The 20,617-nt window shown below is 37.0% G+C and overlaps 2 protein-coding genes across 3 annotated transcripts in view; both read left to right on the top strand.

The window, feature by feature from the left end:
• Positions 1 to 8,586, top strand: part of ASPM (abnormal spindle microtubule assembly) — a 30,630-nt gene extending 22,044 nt beyond the window's left edge. Inside the window, exons 21-29 of the mRNA XM_014943345.1 lie at positions 458 to 557; positions 1,155 to 1,361; positions 1,877 to 2,017; positions 4,452 to 4,643; positions 5,078 to 5,270; positions 5,777 to 5,931; positions 6,852 to 7,028; positions 8,011 to 8,180; positions 8,260 to 8,586. Coding sequence (XP_014798831.1) covers positions 458 to 557; positions 1,155 to 1,361; positions 1,877 to 2,017; positions 4,452 to 4,643; positions 5,078 to 5,270; positions 5,777 to 5,931; positions 6,852 to 7,028; positions 8,011 to 8,180; positions 8,260 to 8,365 — 1,441 coding nt within the window. The 3' untranslated portion in view covers positions 8,366 to 8,586. The remainder of the gene's footprint in view (positions 1 to 457; positions 558 to 1,154; positions 1,362 to 1,876; positions 2,018 to 4,451; positions 4,644 to 5,077; positions 5,271 to 5,776; positions 5,932 to 6,851; positions 7,029 to 8,010; positions 8,181 to 8,259) is intronic.
• A 58-nt stretch (positions 8,587 to 8,644) lies between these two features.
• LOC106888951 (coagulation factor XIII B chain-like) lies at positions 8,645 to 20,406 on the top strand. Of its 2 annotated transcripts, XM_014943548.1 has the most exons (11): positions 8,645 to 9,865; positions 11,303 to 11,503; positions 12,017 to 12,202; positions 12,649 to 12,825; positions 12,975 to 13,151; positions 14,809 to 14,988; positions 15,333 to 15,425; positions 16,094 to 16,276; positions 16,936 to 17,139; positions 17,612 to 17,794; positions 18,477 to 20,406. In XM_014943548.1, exons 1-11 carry the CDS (start codon positions 9,784 to 9,786, stop codon positions 18,686 to 18,688), a joined length of 1,878 nt encoding a protein of 625 aa, XP_014799034.1. In that variant the 5' UTR covers positions 8,645 to 9,783; the 3' UTR covers positions 18,689 to 20,406. The 2 variants fall into 2 exon arrangements, with proteins under 2 accessions (XP_014799034.1, XP_014799035.1); XM_014943549.1 differs by lacking the exon at positions 8,645 to 9,865 and having other exon boundaries at positions 11,476 to 11,627.
• The last annotated feature ends 211 nt before the right edge of the window (positions 20,407 to 20,617 follow it).

The following is a 20,617-nucleotide window of genomic DNA, read 5'->3' as shown; positions in this document are numbered from 1 at the left end:
CTGTGTCCTCTGCCAGTAGCAGTAGAAGATGCTGTTTAAGGGAGAGTACGTTAACCTGAACACTCTCTAAGTTCCTCCCTCCACACCCAGGCTTGTTAGATTACGGATGCTAGAATTTACATCTTTGCCTATTCCCTTTATTATTCTTTCATGGACCTGGTGTGTGTCAATTTGTCTAGTGCCTTTCAAATGGCTGCCTTTGTCTCCAACCTCCTTTGGCAGCAAGTTGTGGAAGTACCTACTGTGGAAAACCAGAAAGTATCTTCTATTTTATATCAGTCTTTCTGCCGATGTTGCCAGGTATCCCCTTGTTCTAGTGTTCCAAGATTAGATTGACAACAGCTCTGCTTTCACAATATCTATCTTAATAATTTTGTAAGTCTTCACTATTTTCTTTCTTAAAAAATGCAAGTGTTCTTAATTTTTGGAAAAAATCTAAAGTGCATTTTCATGTTAGGTTTTTGAAAATGAAGTTCTGCGTACTTTGCATTCAAAGAAGATGGAGAGCAACCCTTACTGCACGAATGATTCAACGTCAGTTTCTGGCAACTAAGAATGCTGCAGTTACAATTCAGTTGGCATATAGACAGTACCGGGCTAGAAGACTTTTAAGAAAGGTATGTTTTCCCTTGCATTCTGTTGTGTCATTGGTTTGTTTTATTTTTTTAAAGTTTTCAATGTATTTGAGTGATGTTTGTCACCAACGTGCAGAAGTATAGAAAAGAAAAAAGGTGGGGCCAGAACCAAGATTGTTCAAATCACAGCTGTTCAATCTTCAAATTATTAGATTTCCTTTTTGCTGTGATCAAAGAGGTTGATTCTTGTTTTTGAACAGTTCCAACTCTTAAATTATACCTGTCTTTGCTGAAAACAAGGTAAAAAGTAAAATTTTCTGCTGGCTTTACTGCTCACAAATGATTAAGTTAAATTGCCTGTATTTTTACCACATTTAAGTATGGGAAAAGAGCTTACAAATTGTTAGACTGCATTTTTATATGAACTAGTACCACATGAGTTTGTTTGTGTTTTTTTTTTCTTTTTTCTTTTATGATGGAAAGAAAATATCTAGAACCAAAATATAAATGTATATTGACTGTGACAGGAATGAACAAAAGTTTGATTATCAATGCATTCTTTAAAATGTTTTTCAGAAGCTTCAAGCTGTATGTTTGATCCAAAAAATATACAGAGGTTTCAAGGCAAGAAGGAAATTTGAGCAACAAAAAGCTGCTGCTATAATTATCCAAAATCATCTGAGGGCTTGGCAGAAAGGCAGGCTTCAACTTATGAAATACAACAAAACTAGAAAAGCTGTCATTAAACTGCAAGCACTTGTACGGGGTTATTTAGTCAGAAAAAAGGTTGGTATATTTCAAATTAAATCTATACTTTTGATGTAAATTCTCTCTAGAGCTGTGTCAGCATTAATTCTGGGTAGCAGGAAAAGGAAAACTTGACCTCTTGTTGTTGAACTCAAATTCTTGTCGACTGCTTTGAGAATTGGGTTGGTCAGAATAGATCAGAATACAGTTTGACCCTTTTCTCACAATCCTTTTCAACTAAAATAGGTCTTCATTGCTGGGTGGTTTGGTTTTTTTAGCCTCTGAGATCTGACTGGTACTCCTGCACACACACGCTTCAGATGGAACTGTCCTCTGCTGTATATTAATGTTGTTCCTTACAATCACTTCTGTGTTATTGTTTAGACTAGAGACTGAGTACTGAAGAAAGGTAGCTTATGTAGTTCCAAAGTAATGACTTCTGAGGTGATTCTTCAGCATCTAATAGTATATTGCTGTGTACTATGGCCTTTGCATAGATGATCAGCTACCTCTGAGTATGAAAATTAATGATGTTCCTTGTTATCTTTCTACAGATTTCAGAGCAAAAGAGACTACTTTATTTTGCAGCAGCTGCTTATCATCATATCTCTGCAATTAAAATTCAAAGGGCGTATAGGATTCACCTCATCTTAAGACTTGCACAAAAACAGATCTCGTCTGTTCTTATAATACAGGTTAGTCTAATTAAGGACAAATGTTTTTCTGTAACATACTCTTAATTTCTTTTCTGTCAGCTAGGCTGTAGCACTAAGACACTCTAGTTCCTTCACATGCAAAAATAAAGAAAATTATAGAGACTATGATTTATTAAGTAGTGCTGCTTGTACCCAGCGAAGCATAATAAGAGATCTCAGCAGGCTCTGGAGGCTTAAGCACTTGAAAGCTGAGGATGGATGGGAAAGTTTGTTTCCTTGAGCCACTCAAGCTTGCTGAAGGAATCTGAGTGCTCTCTTAGTCTAATTCTTTACATCCTGCTGGAAGCAGGAAAGATCGTGAAGGATCATGAAATGAAGAGCATCTCCTTACACAAAGAATCACCTGAGACACAGTGATCCATTTGGTTGGACGTTTCTAACCTGCCAGTGTGCCAAAACTTGTCTAAGTTGCAGCATTTTTAATATAACTACGTCTTCTCTGAAAGCAAGATCAAAAATCAGGTCTGCATTGCAGCACAGCCTAATAGTAAAAATTATCTTCAGGTCTCCAAACTGACCTTTAGCTTAGTCCCAATTAGCATTAGGTGAATGGAGAAGCCGAAACGGGAACTCTGAAATAGCTGTTCTCTAGTCAAGGATGGTATGACAAACTTTGTCCTGCTACTATCCATATATACAGATCTGTTAATCTCTCACCAGAAGTTTTATTTTCCCCTTACAGCAAGAGTGAGTGGGTGGAAGAGGTTGGGTTTTTTTGGTTTTTTTAGATTTGGCATTTACAGTACTGTATCACCCTTCTCTGTACATAGAAGGGAAGAAATAGCTGGTAAATGAGAAAAATGGAGTGATGGGTTCTCCTTAAAAGCCAGCCAACAGAAAGACTCAGGAGAGAGTAATGCTGGGCACGAGTATGAACTGGGAGAGGAGTGGCTGTCACGCAGCCATGGAGAAAGGGATCTGGGGGTGCTGGTTGACAGCAGGCTCAATGCAAGTCAGCAGCCTGCCCTGGCTGCCAGTCAAAAGAGGTGATGATCCCACTGTGTTCAGCGTTGGTGTGGCCTCACCTTGAGTACTGAGCGCAGTTCAGGGCATCACAATTTAAAAAGGATGTTAAGGTACTCACATGCATCCAGAGGAGGGCAACAAAGCTGGTGCAAGGACTGAAAGGGATGTCCTTCGAGGGGCAGCTAAGGACTTTACGTTTGTCTAGTTTGGAGAAAAGAAGGCTGAGGGGAGACCACTTTGCTCTCTACAGCTTTCTGAGAAGTGGAGAGAGTGGTACTGATCTCTTTTCTCTGGTATCCAATGATAGGTCATGTGGGAATGGTTCAAAGATGCTTCAGGGGAGGTTCAAACTGGACATTAGGAAGCATTTCTTTAACAGATGGTCAAACACTGGAACAGGCTTCCTAGAGAGGTGGTCGCTGCCCCCTGCCTGTGAGTGTTTGAGGCATTTGGATAATGCCCTTAATAACTGTTATGGTTTGAGAAAACCCATAAAAATTTCTTGCCATTTAGAGGATTATAATATCACCTAATGACCCCCTTCCCACCCAGAAAGGGGAATTGGGGAACACAAAGAAACACAAGGGTTGAAATATAGATAGAGTAAGACTAAATAATTAACAATAATGCTAAAGAATCAGTATTAATCCCAATACTGATATAAGATATATAAGAATTATACTCAGCCAATTCTATCAGCAGGAAGCTGTGCACTCCCAGCAGTGGATGGCAAGTGTCGGGCACTGCGAGTGCTGCGGCTTCTGGAGGAAGGTAAGGGCTCAGGGGCCCAGCACTGGGGCAAGAAGTTCTCTGGATCTGCTGCCATCAAGGGAGAGAGAAATATGCAGCAAACTATTCTAATTTATATTGAATGTGATGTTCATGGTATGAAATAATGCTGTTGACCAGCCTGGGTTGAATGCCCAGGCCTTGCTCCTCCTCGTCCCTGTACCTGGCAAGGCTCAAAAACACCAAGACCTTGAATCCCACAGAGCCTAGCTGGCTATAAAGTAAATGTTTTCATGAATTCAGACACTAGAGTCTTCTAAAAGTGCAGTTTTCCCCAGCCTTATAAGAAAAGTTAGTCCTGTGTTGCTGAACCCAGGACAATAACATGCTTTAACTTTTGGTCAGGCAGTTGGACTAAATGGATAGTTGTAGGTCCCTTCTAACTGAAAAACTATTTTGTTTTCTATAGGAATGCTTCCCTAACTGCTCCTAGTTAAGATTTCATTTTGCGGTCTTGCACTTCAGCTACCCCAAGGCCAGTCAGAGCTGTGGTGTGGTGCTTATATGAGTGAAAGTGATGTTTATAGTGCCTCTATCTGTCAAAGCTCACGTTAAAGTAGTTCTTCAATTTTTTGCCAATGCTTGTTTAGGATGGAAAAAGGGAATTTAGGGAAGATTCATTAAAAAATAAATAAAAATGTACTTTAATTTTAAACAGAGATGGTTCCGAGCAAAAATGCAACAAAAGAGATTTCTAAGAGATTATCAAAGAATCATTCAATTACAACGTGTGATTCGAGGGTGGCTAAAACACAGAAATGATGCAGCAACCGTAATCCAGCGAAATGTACGAAGGTTCCTTGCCTGCAGACAGAGGAGAAAATTTGTGGTTGGAATAACTAAATTTCAGGTAAATTTCTCTTGTGAGAAAGCTACAATATTTTTATTTAATTTATTTTATTTTTCTCCCATGGGTTTTTGGGGAGAGAAACAATGTTTACTTTCGTTGGTATATTTATCAGTTAAATTGCAAGTCAGGTCAGCTTCAGTTTGGATATCAGAGCTAAATGCAAACAGATCCTGAGGTAACATTAAGCAGATACTGGTTGAGGTGACTTATGTGGGAGTGTGTGTGAAATGTATATGCATGTTTGGTTTGGTTTTTTTGTCTTGAAAATCCAGTATTGGGAAGATTAAACACTGAATGGTTGTTACTTAAAAATTAATAACCAAAGTAATTAAATACCTTGTGAGACATGTAAAATAGATTTGGAGTGGTAATAGAAGTTCAATTCCATTGTCTTCACAACTTTTTTTTCTCTTTGTGAAATTCCCTTTCTGTAGGCATTGTGGAGAGGATATTCTTGGAGAAAAACCAATGACACGGCAAAGATTAAAGCTTTAAGATGCAGCATAGAAAAAGCTAACAAAAAAAGCAGAGAAGAAAACAAATTGTGTAACAGAACTGCAATTGCTATTGAACACCTTCTAAAATACAAACATCTCTCTTATATTATTGCAGCATTAAAGCATCTCGGTGAGTATTTTGTTCTATTGTGACTGATAGAATTCCAGTGATGATAGAAACTGGAATTTTTCAGCTGAGAAGAGTTCATAATGACATTTAATCTTTCTGCATGATTGTAAAACCTGAACATATTAGAGTATAATGGGGCTTTTTTTCCAGACTAAAATGAGATTCTAGATTTTGGAACAATATGAAAATAGTTATCTAGAGAAAGGAAATCCTGTATGATTGCTCTGATTTCCTGGCAGCCCTAGTAATACTATGCCTTACATAAGTCAATTATATTCACTATCAGTATATATTCTCCACAGATTACTTGGTCTGTTTAATTTTTAGTCTGGAATATTAAAAGTATTAATTTAGAAAGACTTGTTTCAGTCAATAATTGTGGTCTTTACCTCTTTGCGCTTCTATTTAAAAATAAGGAATAAAACTGGTTTGCGATTGAATTGCTTGAGCTTCAAAGTTTACTGTTGTGGGTTTTTTTGTTTGTTTTTTTTTTTTAATTATCACAGAGGTGTCTACCAGGCTGTCTCCCCTCTGTTGTGAAAATATGGCCCAGAGCAGAGCAATCTTCACTATTTTTGTTCTGATTCGAAGTTGCAACCGGAGTGTTCCATGCATGGATGTGATCAGATATTCAGTTCAGGTTCTACTGAATGTTTCAAAGGTAACTTTAATATTTTCTTTTGCAGATTTATAGCTGTAGATTAGTTCATTGTAGTTTTTAATTATCCATAAAATTTCTGAATGAAATTGAAACACCAAAATTAATAGTTTTGAATAAAAAAAGGTTCTGAATATTAACTGTATTATTTTGAAACCAATTATCTACTTGTAATAATTATGATTTAATTTTCCTTTTGGCAAAAGAAAATGACTCCATGGACTTTCAAGTAATAATTTTTACTTTTAACTGATTACATTGCAAGGTATCCCAAATATTGCATGAAACTGTATAGAAATGGAAAACTAGTAGTTAGGATAGCTCTGAAGTTGTTTTTTTTTAGGTTAGAAATGTATATGTTCCATAAGACAGGCTACTTCTCCAAATTTTTGTCACATAATAGGCTATATTTACACTTTTTGATTTCTTACAGAACAGATTATTTTCATAACTACTTGAAGTTGCTTCCGTACTGTAGTAGTACTGTAGTTCTTCAGTACAGATTGACTGTTCTAGAGTTTTGTTACTTTGAGATCTAAAATATTTGCTAATCATAATTTTTGATCATATATCCATTGTACACACATTTACATTCAAATTCTTTTATTTTTATTTCAGGAAACTATTATCATTTAGGCTAAACTTGTTTTTAAATTTTGCTAAATTTATTAGAATTTATTGCTCTATTTTAAATGTAAAATCAGATTCCATGGCCCTCTAAACAAGGAGGGAAGCACAAAGGGCAGCTTTTTGTAACCTGTTACAATGCTGTAATATACAGAAGTGATTTTTATGGCTTGGATGCCAGATCAATTATAGATTTTGTCTATAATTGGGGAGGATATGGATTTTGCTTTTCCGTCTAACCCCAAAGGTATTTGAAAGATCTGTATAAACTCTCTTGTCTCTTTTTTATATAACAGTATGAAAGAACTACTCAAGCAGTTTATGAAGCAGAAAACTCTATAGATACATTACTAGACCTACTGCAAATTTACAGAGGGAAAGCTGGTGACAAAATTTCAGAGAAAGGAGGAAGCATTTTCACAAAGACCTGTTGTTTGTTGGCCATCCTTTCAAAGGACTCGAAAAGAGCTTTGGTAAGACTTAAGTGTTTTGGGTTTAATAATTTGATCTAATATGTTTCTCTTGCATGTTTTGGTGGTGTTTGTAATTTTTTTTTCTCTCAGTCTCTACCGTACCTATTATGACTGTACTATTAATTATCACTAAACCCTGATTTTAAAAAAATGCTTTTGCAAGATGGTGGAAACACTGTTTTGTGCTTTGTGTGCCCTGGTCACCCAGAGCTATTCAAGAAGACATTGAGGTTCTGCTCCTGCAGTCCTTACAGGGTCATGATACTGCAAGCCCTACTTTCCACAGGGTTTTAATGACTTTCTAGCAATTGCTTAGCATTAGATGTGGTTTAGTTGCCACTTCAATTTTTGTTCCATTTCTGAAAGTTTACTGTTCCTTTTGAGGTAAAGTTAAGATCTTTATTTCCAGTAACAACTGGCAACATATAATTGTCTGTGCCTTTGTGTTGACATGCACTATTTTAACAGAGAAATAACCTGGTTCTGAAAGAAATTTCCTTTGTTCTTGCCTATTGCTAGAATCCCTAGTAAAGTTATTAGGGTAGTCTGGGTTCTAGGCTATATATTCAGTAGCTGTTAGTCCTTCAGATATTAGCACTTCAGTTATCCAGTCACCTCTGACCATTGCATTATTCTTTCATTGCTATGAAGATGGGTGCAAACACTAATTTGTGCCTCTGTACCAATAATTGAAGGCAGTTGCCAATGACATATGTGACATTTAGTTTTAATGAGAGATTAGTAAAATCTGACTTGTAAGAGCTTGAATTTTCTGAGATCTGATCTTTTACTGTTATGCAGCTTACGTATTTTGAAAGCATTAGACCACTGACTTGTAGGTGTGCTGGGTTTAAAGCGGCTTCACTGCACTTGTGGGTAGCAGTTAAATTATAACCATTTGGTTTTCATTGAAAAAAAAACAGATTTGTTGATTTGTTAAGTTGCTTTCGAACTTGTAGTACTAACTGTGTGCTTTTCTCAGGAAATCCGAAGCATGCCAAGAACTGTTAGTTGCATTCAAAGCCTATATAAACTTACAGCTCATAAACACAGAGTGGATGCAGAGAGAACACTGGTGAAGCAGAGAACAAACACTTTAAGTGCAACTTCCTTTGTTCCTGTAACTCCACTGAGAATAAAAACGGTTTCAAGGTAAGAGCTTAAAAATTAGTCTGCTGGTTTTGCTGTGTCAGTATAATATTTTAATGACAAGCCACTCTTATTTTCACAGAATTAAACCAGACTGGGTTTTGAGGAAAGATAACATGCAAGAAATTGTGGATCCTCTGCAAGCAATTCTGATGGTGATAGATACGCTTGGTATTGCCTGCTACTGAAATGTAAATGATGTATATGAAAATGTATTTGTACAGCATGTATGTAGTCGGCAGCTAAATGATTTTAAAAGACAGTAAATAAGTGTCAAGCTATCCTTGAAAATGTTTTTTCAAATTGCAATTAAAATTTCTGTAATTTTTTTATATGTATACAGCTTTATAAATTGTATTTTGTACTACTACTTAAAGGAATTGTACAATAAAGTCATAAGCCCTGGAAATTTCATTAGTGCAGTACTGATTCATTATCACACACTGCGAATCTTAAAAATAGCATGGGATTCCTCACTGATTAAATCTTGTAGAATGCTATTAAAACCAGTTGTTTGCGTGGGACAAACAACTGGCTTGTGCGTGGGTTGTTGTGCTGGCTTGTCTGATCTGGAGAGGTGTAAGTAGGAAGAGGCATAGGCTGTTTTGCGGGAGCTTGGACTTACTTTCTAGTAAGATTTTCAGGGATCATATGTGACTGTAGGGAAAATTTTTTATTTTTTATTTTTTTTTAAATTCACATTTTTTCTAAACAATACAAGATTATAGTAGAACAATGGGATATTGTAAGGGTGAATTTAGAAATTGTGACCTGATATTTTAAGGGAGGTGATTTGTGAGTGATTTCTTCCTATCAAGTGAGCAGTACATACAAGGACACGTCTCATCTGGCTGAACAGAGGGTGTTCGTCCTGGCATCTCCCTTACCTTGTGCCTCGGAACTGCGTTTTCTTCAAGCAAGGCCAGGACAGCAAAAACTGTAAAATTATACCCTTCTACTCCCAAATTTAAGATTATGTCTCCCAAGGGTGGAATGTGATGGTACATCAACTGGTAGCCATTACTCAGTTTGGTGATAATGCATTGTAAATAAGATCCTTTGTTTGTTTGTTTGTTTAAAACAAGACTCCAAGGGTACTAACTGTATACAACAAAACCCAACAGTCAGATAATCCTAGTGGGTGTGTACTTAACATAAGAGCCTCCAGAATGAATAATATATAAAATGCAACTGACTGGTTATATAGGGGTAGGCTGGAGGATGGGGAGAATTTTCTGTTTCCTCCTATTTCAGCCAAGGTAAATAATCTGATAACGGAATGCCCTTTAAACCTAGAACTCAGGAGGTTCTGAAGGGAACAGTGTTCAATTAGTTAAATTATTCCATAAGCTTGTTGCCTGGTTTCACTGTAAAATGATACATTCTGTCGTCTTTACTGATGTAGAGCATGTCAAATGGAAGCTGAATTCTGCGAGTCTAGTGTTAAGGTATTTGGAGAACTAAAATAAATGAAATTAGTGTTCAGTGAAATAACATGTTACAAAATACCAGGGACACCAAGTCATTCGTGGTTCCCTTTGAATAGCCAGTTAATTATTTACGAAAGTAATACTTATAGAGTTTTCACAGGTGGTGGAAGCTGTTGATGGAAGCAGTAATGAAGATGAGATGTAAAAGCTGTTTTTTCTTGCTAGTTATGATGTACTCAGGCAAGCTCTTTGCAGAAGGTAAATACACTGAATGCTACTGTTAATAATTGTACATTGAATCTAGAACGTGCACTTTAAACTAACTTAAGTCTTTCTTATCTTTACCAAGAGTAAATACTGTTTTTTAAATGTAATTTTGTTGTGAGATAGCTGATGATCATGACTCAACTGTCGCTGTAGCTCAGGGCTACAAATTCAAAAGCTATAATATTGAAAGGTTCAGACTTTTATTCAAGAAAAAGTTTCTTTTGAAATTTATTTGGGTGGGTTTGAGGCACTTATACAAATTAAATTTTGTTCTATTAAAACATTTTATATATTGTGCTAAGTGTCTTGGTGATTGTAGTGTTTTGGCTTATCACAATGCAAGAGAGTGGAAGTTAAATGGAACCCACAGAAGCCAGTCTGGGCTGGGTTCTGCATTTCTTCTCCCTACTTTCAGTATTGCTTAAAATTCCTGTGTTTATACAGTTTGCATACCACTTGAACTGCAAGTTCATAAAGGTGTGAACTGTGTATGAGGGTGCACCTCCATTAATTGAAAAAGATGCATTTCATGTGGTGTCTGCTAATGTATATTTAACTCCAACATTTGTTGCAACTCCCTCTGTCTTCACTAGAGTTTTGACTTTATGAAAACAGTTGAAATTACACTGATACCCTTTGGAAAATCAAACCAAAGGTATGTAGGTGGCAACCATTTCTGTCTTTTAATTACTAAAAATCTTAATTAACCTCAGGTTTGGTGGTTTTGTTTGGGGTTTTTTTTTTATTTCGATGTGATACAGTGGCTGTGTGAGGAAGGAGGTTATTAAAAAAAAAATCTTGACACTTTCTATTTCTGAAAAATACTAAATTTGCAGAAAATTCTAGTCAATGCAGTAAATTCTAGTGACATTATTGAGTGGAGGAGCAATAGTTTGTTATTTTGGTTCTAATACATGTAGGGTGAATGCAGCAGTGCTGTCTTGTGGCAAAATTCTGCCCAATTATGACATTTCTTCAGCAGGTTTAACTCCTGTGTTGCCCCTGGCAGTTGACAACACTTGCTGCACGAGCAGCTGTGGCACAGCTCATCTTCACACTGTTGCCACTGGATTTTAGAGCAGGCATCAGTGTGTTTATGCAGCAAAGGGTGCTCGTGCTGACATCATCTGGGCTAAATAAAGAGTCAAATAAACGTGTCCTGCATCAGTTTTGCCCAACTCATATTAGTAACTTTCAATCTACAGCTGATATTACTGTTAAGCTAAAGAACAAAAGCTGATATAATTGTAATATCTCTTAATTTCAGTAAGTCTTACAAGACCCTTCATGCTTGTACGCATTCAGAATTTCACTCACCTTGTTTGAAAGGCTGAATCAGTCCAACTCATATTAAATAAATTAATGCAAAAAAAAAAAATCTTATCTGGGCTGAGAGTTTTAGTGAGAAATATATTTATCTTTTTGCAGATAAACCTTGTGATTTGCCACACATCGAAAATGGAAAGATTGGCCAGTACTACTATAATTTCAAAAGTTACTATTTCCCTATGCGTAAGGAAAAAAAGCTTTCCTATTCTTGTATGGTTGGTTATACAACTGAAACTGGGACTCAAGAGGGAAGAATAACTTGTACAGCAAAAGGATGGTCTCCGCTGCCACGATGCTACAGTGAGTGAGCTCTACTGACCTCATCATGGCTTCTAGCAGGAAACTTCTAGCTGGGCTTCCTTGACCATACAGGAACAGAAGCTGCATAGCAGGAGGGATCACATGAGTCACTCAGGGCAACAAGGTGAAATCTGTTCTTTGTGTCTACAAACTACAGATGTTTGGATATGGAATATTTTTACAAGAATAAATATTTTAAGGGCTTTTACCATATACGTTTTTATAAGAAATCCAAGAAAGTTGCCCAGTTTCCCTATTTTGGGAAAACTACTGGGAAATTTCCTCTCAGATGTGTACCCTCTGGAGCTTCCTTAGCTCTAGACTCCTTGGTTGTTGTTTGAGGTTATTACCATCGGTTTAATGAATTGCTTGATGATGTGGTAGGGTTTCTTTAATAGGTCAGGCAAGCAAGATTAGATCAGGAAGGCTCAAAGCCCCCTTCTCTTGCTTAGCAGAGAACCAAAATATTCAATTAATTCTTTCTTTCTAACCAAGTTGTCTCCTTCCTTTCAGAAAAATGTAACAAGCCTCTCTTGGAAAATGGCTTTTTTTATGGTACAGAAATGTACTTCAAAATACAGGAGAAACTGCAATACAAATGTAATCCAGGCTACCACACTCCAAGCGGTGGCACCGAAGATACAGTACAATGTCAGCCAGAAGGATGGTCCTCCCAGCCAAGCTGCACCAAAAAAATTGGTAGAACTCTGCATTTTTCTCCTTTTTTAATTTGTCTTGTTTACCTGTAATTCTGCTGTTCTTGCTGCACCCACAGGGCCAAACTGCCTGTGTTAGGTTATCGTCTGAGCTCTTCTAAAGCGGGTTGTCAGCTGTACTGCTTGCAGTGAAGTTGTCAGATTTCATATGCTGCTTGGTTTATGAATTGGTATAGATAAAATTATCCGTAGAAGGAATCAGTATAGATGAAATTGCATTGGTTCAAGTAAATCTATTGCTGTCCAAACTTTCTTCTCAAATGAAGACCAGAAAACTTGTATAAACTACTGCATTTTTAATTGTTGGTTACTCGCAGAGATTTTTGCTTCATAATTGCCACTTTTAAGAGGTATCTAAGGAAAATTTTAGAAGAGTAACTTAAAATGAAAAGAGCAATTAATATTATGCATATGCTTTATTTATTTAAGAGTCATGTCAAGTACCCAATTTGCATCACGGCAGCTACTTCACAGCCCAACAAGAGCTTCGACTGAACGAAACGCTGCAATACAGATGTGACGAGGGGTACCATACTGCAGGAGGAAACACCACAGAAGAAGCAGTGTGTCTGGCACATGGGTGGTCCCTTACTCCAAACTGCACTAGTATGTAATGGGCTGGAAAGTAATTCCATTTGAAATGTGATTTATTCTACAAATGAACAAAAATTTACAAAAAGGCTTGTTTTATAAGCTGTTGGGGGTGGGGAAAGCCTTCCTGAACCGGTTTTCACTAGTGTGTCTTTTTTTTCCAGAAATAACTTGCTCCTCTCTGAGTGCAATAGCACATGGAGGCTTCTATCCTGTGAAGAAAATCTATGAAGAGGGAGATGTAGTTCACTTTTTCTGTGAGGAAGGTTATTCTGTCAGTGAATTTGACCTAATTCAGTGTTATTATTTTGGATGGCATCCAAGCCCCCCAGTTTGTGAAGGTATGTTATTTTTATAGTTTTACTATGCCAAATTTTTAGTGAAATACTGGAACCTTCTTTCGCAAAATGTAGTATGAATACAAAACAAAAATATGCTTTTTGTACCCGTTCACAGCCTAAATAGAAATCAAGGGGTAGCTGAAGGACATGGAACCAAGGCAGCAGGGAGGGGGACAATGAAAATTGGAATTAGTTTTTGGTGGACTCTAACAACAGAGCAGATACTGTCTCTTGCTGTTGTTTGTCTGTACTTTGTATCCTGAAGAAGCAGGAATCAACAATGGCAGAGAAGCTTTTCAGCCCCTGGAGCTCAAGCTAAACCACGTTCAGATTACATGAAGGTTTAATCCCACTTTGTGAGGTGGGATGTGAGGTTTCTTTGGAGTTTGGGGATTGTGGTACTTTTCAGTTTTACAGCTTCACCAAACTATATGTGTTTTCAGCAGGATTCACTAGAAGGGTTATCCTGAAGACAGAAACACACCTTTAGCAATTACTGTCACATCCCCAGTCATTGGGCGATAATGGAGATTATCAGAAAAGAAACCTTCAAAAGAATGAAAGGTCCAGTGAACAAGATGAGACCACAGAAAACAGTACAGATCGACATTTAGACTAGCTGGGAATTTATCATATTGTTCAACGTACCTTGATAGTTACGGGTCATGGTCTTATCCTGGATATTGCCCCCTTTATTACTTCTGAGCTTTAGGAGATCTCACTGCATCATGGTAACAACTTCTCTGCTTTATATATAAGGGATGCCCGGTGTCGATGACAGAGGATGGGACAATGAAACATTTTTATTGGTTCAAGCTAAACCTATGGTATTCTTTTCCAATATATTTTTACAGGATTTTTTGTTGTGATGTATGTAAAGCAAGTTTAATAATCATCTGGGGGGTGCTTGAGATTAAAAAAAAAATATATATATATATTTAGACTTTGATAAATGTATATGTGTTAAGCACAGTTTTCACTAACGTTAGTGTTTTGTAGTTCTTTTATAGCTAATCTTGTAGAAAAATATATGATTAACTATAAAGATGAATTTCACCTTTCTTTCCTAGAAGATACAGTAGCATTTAAAATGCACTAGAATCTCTCAATTAAATGGCATGTGTTAGGGCCCCAGCCCTGTATTTATTCTGATGACATGGCAGGAATTTTTCTTGATTGAATGCAGGGAAGATGGGAGGCTCAGGAGAATGAAAACATGGCCTAGATCTAGTTTTGAGGATACAGTAATCACAAACTTAATTTGGGGAGAGGAAATAGGCTATGATTACTGCTGCTTCTGTAGCATTAGAATTAATACATAAACTGCTTTAAGTATTACATCATTGGAGGGTATGGGATATCTCTATTTCCTGAATCTTCTATTTCCTATTTTAAAGAACTTTTTATTGAGTTTATGTGGAGGAATTACAAATTTGTTTATAGCAGTGCAATAGCATAACATCTCTATTTTTATATTTCTTGAATATAAAATCACATTTTTGTTCTTGTCTCCCATTTTGTTTGGAAAATGGAAGTAAGCAAATACTCTGGATCAACCAAAAATGTCTTTTGAGTGATAGCCTTGCATGATGTATAGTAAAATTATTTGGGTGCGTGGTTTTGATTAGTGAGAAAACAATATGCATTATATTTTCAGATGTAAAAAATAAATGCCCTCCACCACCGTTTCCTCCTCATGCCCACATCACCACAGTTAGAAGAACATATCATAATGGAGACAAAATTCATATACAGTGTCAAAGTACCTTTGAAATAAGAGGATCTGAGGAAATACGATGTGAAAAAGGAAAATGGACATCACCCCCTCTTTGTTTCGGTTAGTACTTTTGTGAAGACTGACAACTGAACCGAAAAAAATTCTTCAAACAATGCCTTAGCTTTCTGGAGAGCCTTAGTTTCCATATCTGCAAAATTGTTTATGCCTTCCTCTGTTAAAATGCTTGAGAGATAAAGTGCTGCACAATTTGCAGACAATCTGTTGTTCACAGGTTAAAAAGAAAGGTTGAGGTAGGCTCATTCAACTGACATCTGTGTTGTGTAGTTCTTCCCTGGAATATTGATTTTATTATATCTTACAATGTATAACTGTCTGTCTGTTTTGGTATTTGAAAATTAGTTATTTCTGAGAAAACTGGTTCTAAGTTTCTGCTATGGCTATAGGAACTGTGGATAAACAGGAATCTGAGGCTCCACCACCACTTGAGGAACAGGCGGCAGTACGGGCAAGCAAAACATACCACAGTGAAGATATGAGTAGGTGAACATTGCTTTTCTATTTAAAAGGGACATAAATACTCTCCAATGCTACCATAGGCATTTTATGACAACTCTTACTGCTCTTTCGCTGTAGTACAGTTCATTAGTCTTGAAAATGTTTGTATGTGTTACAGATGTCAATGTAGCAGTCTGACTGACTGAATGAAGGGCCATTGTTGCTTGTTTCTAGTGATTACAGTTGCTTGTTTCTAGTGATTACAAACTACACCTGTAATCTCTGCTGTATTTACCTCCAGTTGTTTTGTATGCCTTCTGTTAATGTTGTCTGAACATGCAAATTCAGGAATATTTTGCTGATCCTTTGATTAATAGTTCCAGTGGGGTTTCTTTTCTTTATTTTGAACCACACATGGGCTAAACATTTCAAGCAACAAAGAAAGAGAAACATCACAGAAAAAGAACCAATCTATATTAAGTGTAAACCAGCAAGAGTCAAGAGTGGATATAGATGAGGAGTCTAGAGAGAAATAGAATGCCTGTCTGCAATTCAGTAAGGCAAGTGTAGAGTTTCTGAAAATGAAATTATATTGGTTTAACTTTTACTTGTGTGAAAATTTTTGCTCAGTCTATTGCTAGTCTGATACTTTTGCCAGTGTTAACATTGTTTTAAAGATCTAATTACCTGTCTCCTTACCTTGTATTAGAAATGGAGCAAAACTGTACCTCTCCACCTGTGATTAAAAATGGTGGTGTTCTTGGTCCGCTATTGACAAGTTACAAGAACGGTTCCTCAGTAGAATATGGTTGTCAGCGCTACCATTCTTTGGAGGGACCCAGTACTGTTTACTGCAAACAAGGAAACTGGACAGAACAACCAACTTGCTTAGGTAAGTCTCATCACAAAAAGTTCTGTCATACCTAATATAGAAAGGTAAAACTGGAAAGAATTTCTAGATCATCCTTTCATGACCACCTTTTCTCTTCCATTTGAATTAATAAAGATTCCAGGAACAAAGGGATGAACCAAAATCAAGCATAGCTAGGCCAGTCCTCCTGGGTGTCCTCTGGCCTGCTCTTACAAACAGTCAATTAAATGGATTCCTCTGTTTTCCTGAGTGAGCTGTTCTAGCATATACCTATCCCTGTTACCTAACAGGATTCTCTCTTGCCTTTCTCTCACACTCTCCATTTAGTGAATTTCTTCCTCTCCTTCAGTAAGATATTTAGAAGGAATGACTGCAGCCATCTCCAAAATGGCTTTTAGATATGACTAACAAGGAATACAATGATTTCTTGGAGTTTCATTTTTAAACCTTGAGCCTTTGTTTTTATGATGTGTCTTTATTATTTCGTTCTGGACTTTCTCTTTTGTTCTGTGTTGCTCTTATGTGTGCTGTTCAAAACAATGTATAGAACTCCCATTAAGAATTTTTAGGAATACTACTTCTGATGAAGTAGTAGAAAGCAAGAGTTGTTTGTTTAGCTTTCCTTCCTTCCTGTAATGAAATAATTCTATTTTACTAGCATCCTTTCTTAAATTTCCTAGAACCGTGTGCTCTTAATGTAACTGATATGAACAGCAACAACATAGAGTTGAAATGGAGACAGGAAGAATTAATTTTCCTACACGGCGATCTGGTGGAGTTTGAATGTAAGCAGGGATACAGTTTTCTCCAGACTACCGTTCCCTCCCCTGGGAGGACACAGTGTAACCACGGCAGACTGAAATATCCGCAATGCATTATGCAAGGTAAAACAATATTTTTTTTTTTTTATTGCCTTTTTAATTAATCAATCTTAGACCTGTTTAGAAACAATTTGCTTTGGCAGTGCAGGCCTAGAATCTGTTGTAAATAACAGCTGGTTAGGATGCAGCAGTACGGATACACACAGATATCCTTGCACAGGACAGCTGTGCTGTTAAATGTATCCAAGTATGGAAAGAGAGCACACCTTTCTGTGATGGGGAAGGCTGTAGCGAGGAGGGAGGAGCTGTTCTCAAAGCTCTGTAGAAAGACTACTGTAAACAACTACATGTACACATGGGATTTCTTATGGTTAGAATTAAGCAGGAGATGATTGCATTCTGATCTGAGACATAATGAAATAGTAAGAAAAGACACTGAGAGCTGATAGATACCTAGTGTTGACAGGCATTTAAAGCTGATGATTTGCTATCTTCTTAAGCTGAATATTTCTCGATTTTTTTAATGTAATTCCAGCTACTGCAGAAAAATGTGACTCGCCACCTTCTATTGCGAATGGAGCTCTTACTGTCCCACCCCTGACCCAGTATGACAGTGGTTCTTCAGTTCAGTATAGTTGCTCTGACTATCATTTTTTGCAAGGATCTGAGAGAATCTACTGTTCTGAAGGGCAGTGGACTTCACCACCAGTGTGTATAGGTAAGTCTGATAAGATAAATAAGCACTTATTTCTCTCTATAGAGAATAGAATAGTTTGGGTTGGAAGGGTCCAATCCCCCTGCAATGAGCAGGGACATCTTCACCTAGATCAGATTGCTCAGAACCCTGTCCAACTTGACCTTGAATGTTTCCAGGGATGGGGCATCTACCACCTCTCTGGGCCACCTGTTTCAGTGTTTCCTCACCCTCAGAGTAAAATATTTCTTCCTTATATCTAGTATGAATCTACCCTTTTTTAGTTGAAAACCATTACTCCTTGCCCTATTGCAACCAGCCCTGCTACAAAGTCTGTCCGTGTCTTTCTTATAAGCCCCCCCTAAGTATGAAAGACTGCAATAAGGTCTCACCAGGGCCTTCTTTTCTCCAGGCTGAACAACTCCAACTCTCTCTAAATTCAGATACTTATAATTTATAAATTGAGTAGTGTCAACTGGGACTTTAAGATCTCAACTTCATTTTTTGTTCAGTTAGAGATAATAGCATTAAGTGTAAGCTTGTCTGGCTTTTTTCTTAAATACGGTATGCCTGCAGAATCCAAAATACAGTGATTTCATGTATAATAAGAGAATGGGAAATAATCTACAGTTTTACGGTAGACTTGTCAAAATGATACATTTCAAAAATGACTGATTGATTAACACGGATTATGTCTCTTTCTTAGAGCCATGTACTTTGTCACAAAGTGAAATGGAAAAAAACAACGTACTGCTGCAAGGGTTCTATAAGAATCAAGTTCACTTTTACCATGGGGACTATGTTGGATTTTACTGTAAAGAGAACCACTTTGGAGCAGAAACTGGTACAACTTTATTTCAAGTGCAGTGTAAGAGAGGACAGCTGGCGTATCCAAGATGCATTGAAAGAGGAAAATAAGTATGAACTTCAGGAAAGCCTATAGGAAAGATATGTACATGTTCTTTATCTGGTATTAATAGCTGAATTAAGATGGCCTCATATTTTCAAGATAGCTTTGAGAAATGAGCATTCAGTGGCATTATTGGGTCTGGGCTGAAGCGGGAGGGAATTGTTTCAATGTGCTTTGTGGACAGAGGAGTATTGTAAGCTTACAGTGATAAACTTGAGGATGGGTCACAATCTGGAGGACTTGAGCAAAGCACCATAATGAGAAGATGTTGAGCAAGCAGTGCTTTGTGTGATATCGGTGGCTTTTGTGACTACAGAATATAGCTAAATTGAGATTTAATTTCATGCCTTTCAGTGTTGTGATGTTAAATGATGTTAAATTCTCATTTTACAGTGAGAAAAGAGAGGCCTATTTTTTGTACATCTTAACAATTCCCGTGTCTCCTATCACAGAATCACAGAATCACAGAATTGTAGTGGTTGGAAGGGACCTCAGAGATCATCGTAGGTAAGAAGCCTCTAAAGGACAAGGCTTGAGGGACAAAAAGATAAAAAGCAAGTATTAGAAAAAAAAAAAATATATATATATAAAAAATTGTGTTTAGTGGATCTATGAAACCATTTAAAACCTAAAAATATGCAAATTCTACTCAGTAGTTAATTATTATTCTTAAAAAAAGAAATCAAGCAAGCATCTTTGTTTTGTTAATTGAGAGCATTTTAACTATTCAAATATCTAATCCAACTACCTTGTATGATTTCCTATGACACTTAAATATTGATACTCGTGGGGCTCTGCCTTTGAACATTCAGGAGTTTAACAATGTTTATCTTGCATGCATTTTATTATGTTTTAATTTTAAAAAAATATCACTATAAGGGTTTCTTCTGAACTAAACCATATTCTGTCTCAGCCTTCTGAACAGCCTAACCAAATTGTTTGCAGCATCCACCCTAAGTGAAAGTCAACCACCAAACTATCTGTCTGACCAGTGTTTTCCAATGCCCTCTTTATTGTATTATAAAATGAAATATAGTCTCTAGAGTGAAAGCAAAACAAAGGCTGTATATTCACATTTAGGTGGTATGGTCCACTTCTTCCCTATTTTACAGGTAGTTGTTAGTCATCTAGTAGCAACAAAACATGGGTTCCACCAATAACTAGGCTCATAACTATTCCTGCATTTTCCTCTAATGACACATGAGGATCCTGGGAACCCTTCATGTGACATTTCTGGAAATGATCAAAAAGCAGATGTAAATGGGTGCAGCCTTTGTTTATGTGACTGAGCCATTCGTAACGCTTTGGCTGTTCATGTCAGTTAATGGATTGAAATATGTTAATCAAAGATCTGTTTAATCCATGGGTTCATTTGCTGCTGAAATTTAGACTGCCTGACATTACCAGCAGTAGTAGCAATTTTCGGCTGGACTCACACTTGCTGTCTGTGCAACTGTAACAAAGCACTATTTCTCTTTTCTATGAGATTACATAAAGAAACTCATTGTTATTTACTAGTAACAGACGACCTCTTGGGCACAAATATGGTTTATGCATTTTATAGATTGGAAACCAAAGCACAGATCTGAGACATTTTGTCAAGGTCGTACTGTCTGTATCCAAGCCAAGGACTGCGTCAGGGTCATCATAGCCAGAACCATGTCCTCATTGGGTGTTTGGAAAAATTAATTGCTTTTGGAAATTAAACTCTTCCTGAAATCCTGCATCCTGGAACTCATGTGTCTCAGTAATCTGCCTAAAGCCATAAAATTACCATTTTCCTTAATTCTGCTTTTTATATAAAAAAAAGTATCAATTTATTCATTTCTCATGCATACACAAAATAAATACTGAACTGTACCACTGAGTGAAGTCAAGGACCAAACTTTTAATAGTGCCTTTGACAGGGCAACTGCTCAGTTGAACACTATGCACTC

This window comes from Calidris pugnax, unplaced genomic scaffold, assembly GCF_001431845.1.
Source record: "Calidris pugnax isolate Ruff unplaced genomic scaffold, ASM143184v1 scaffold63, whole genome shotgun sequence".
Lineage (NCBI taxonomy): Eukaryota > Metazoa > Chordata > Aves > Charadriiformes > Scolopacidae > Calidris > Calidris pugnax.
This window is presented reverse-complemented; position numbering and strand designations above follow the sequence as displayed.

Bases quoted from the DNA above. Each gene is read 5' to 3' on its own strand.
- LOC106888951 (XM_014943548.1), top strand. From the start codon at position 9,784: ATGGAAGCAGTAATGAAGATGAGATGTAAAAGCTGTTTTTTCTTGCTA. The intron at 13,152-14,808 runs GTATGTTATTTT...TTATATTTTCAG, and splicing joins AAGCCCCCCAGTTTGTGAAG to ATGTAAAAAATAAATGCCCT. The intron at 16,277-16,935 runs GTAAGTCTCATC...TAAATTTCCTAG, and splicing joins AGAACAACCAACTTGCTTAG to AACCGTGTGCTCTTAATGTA.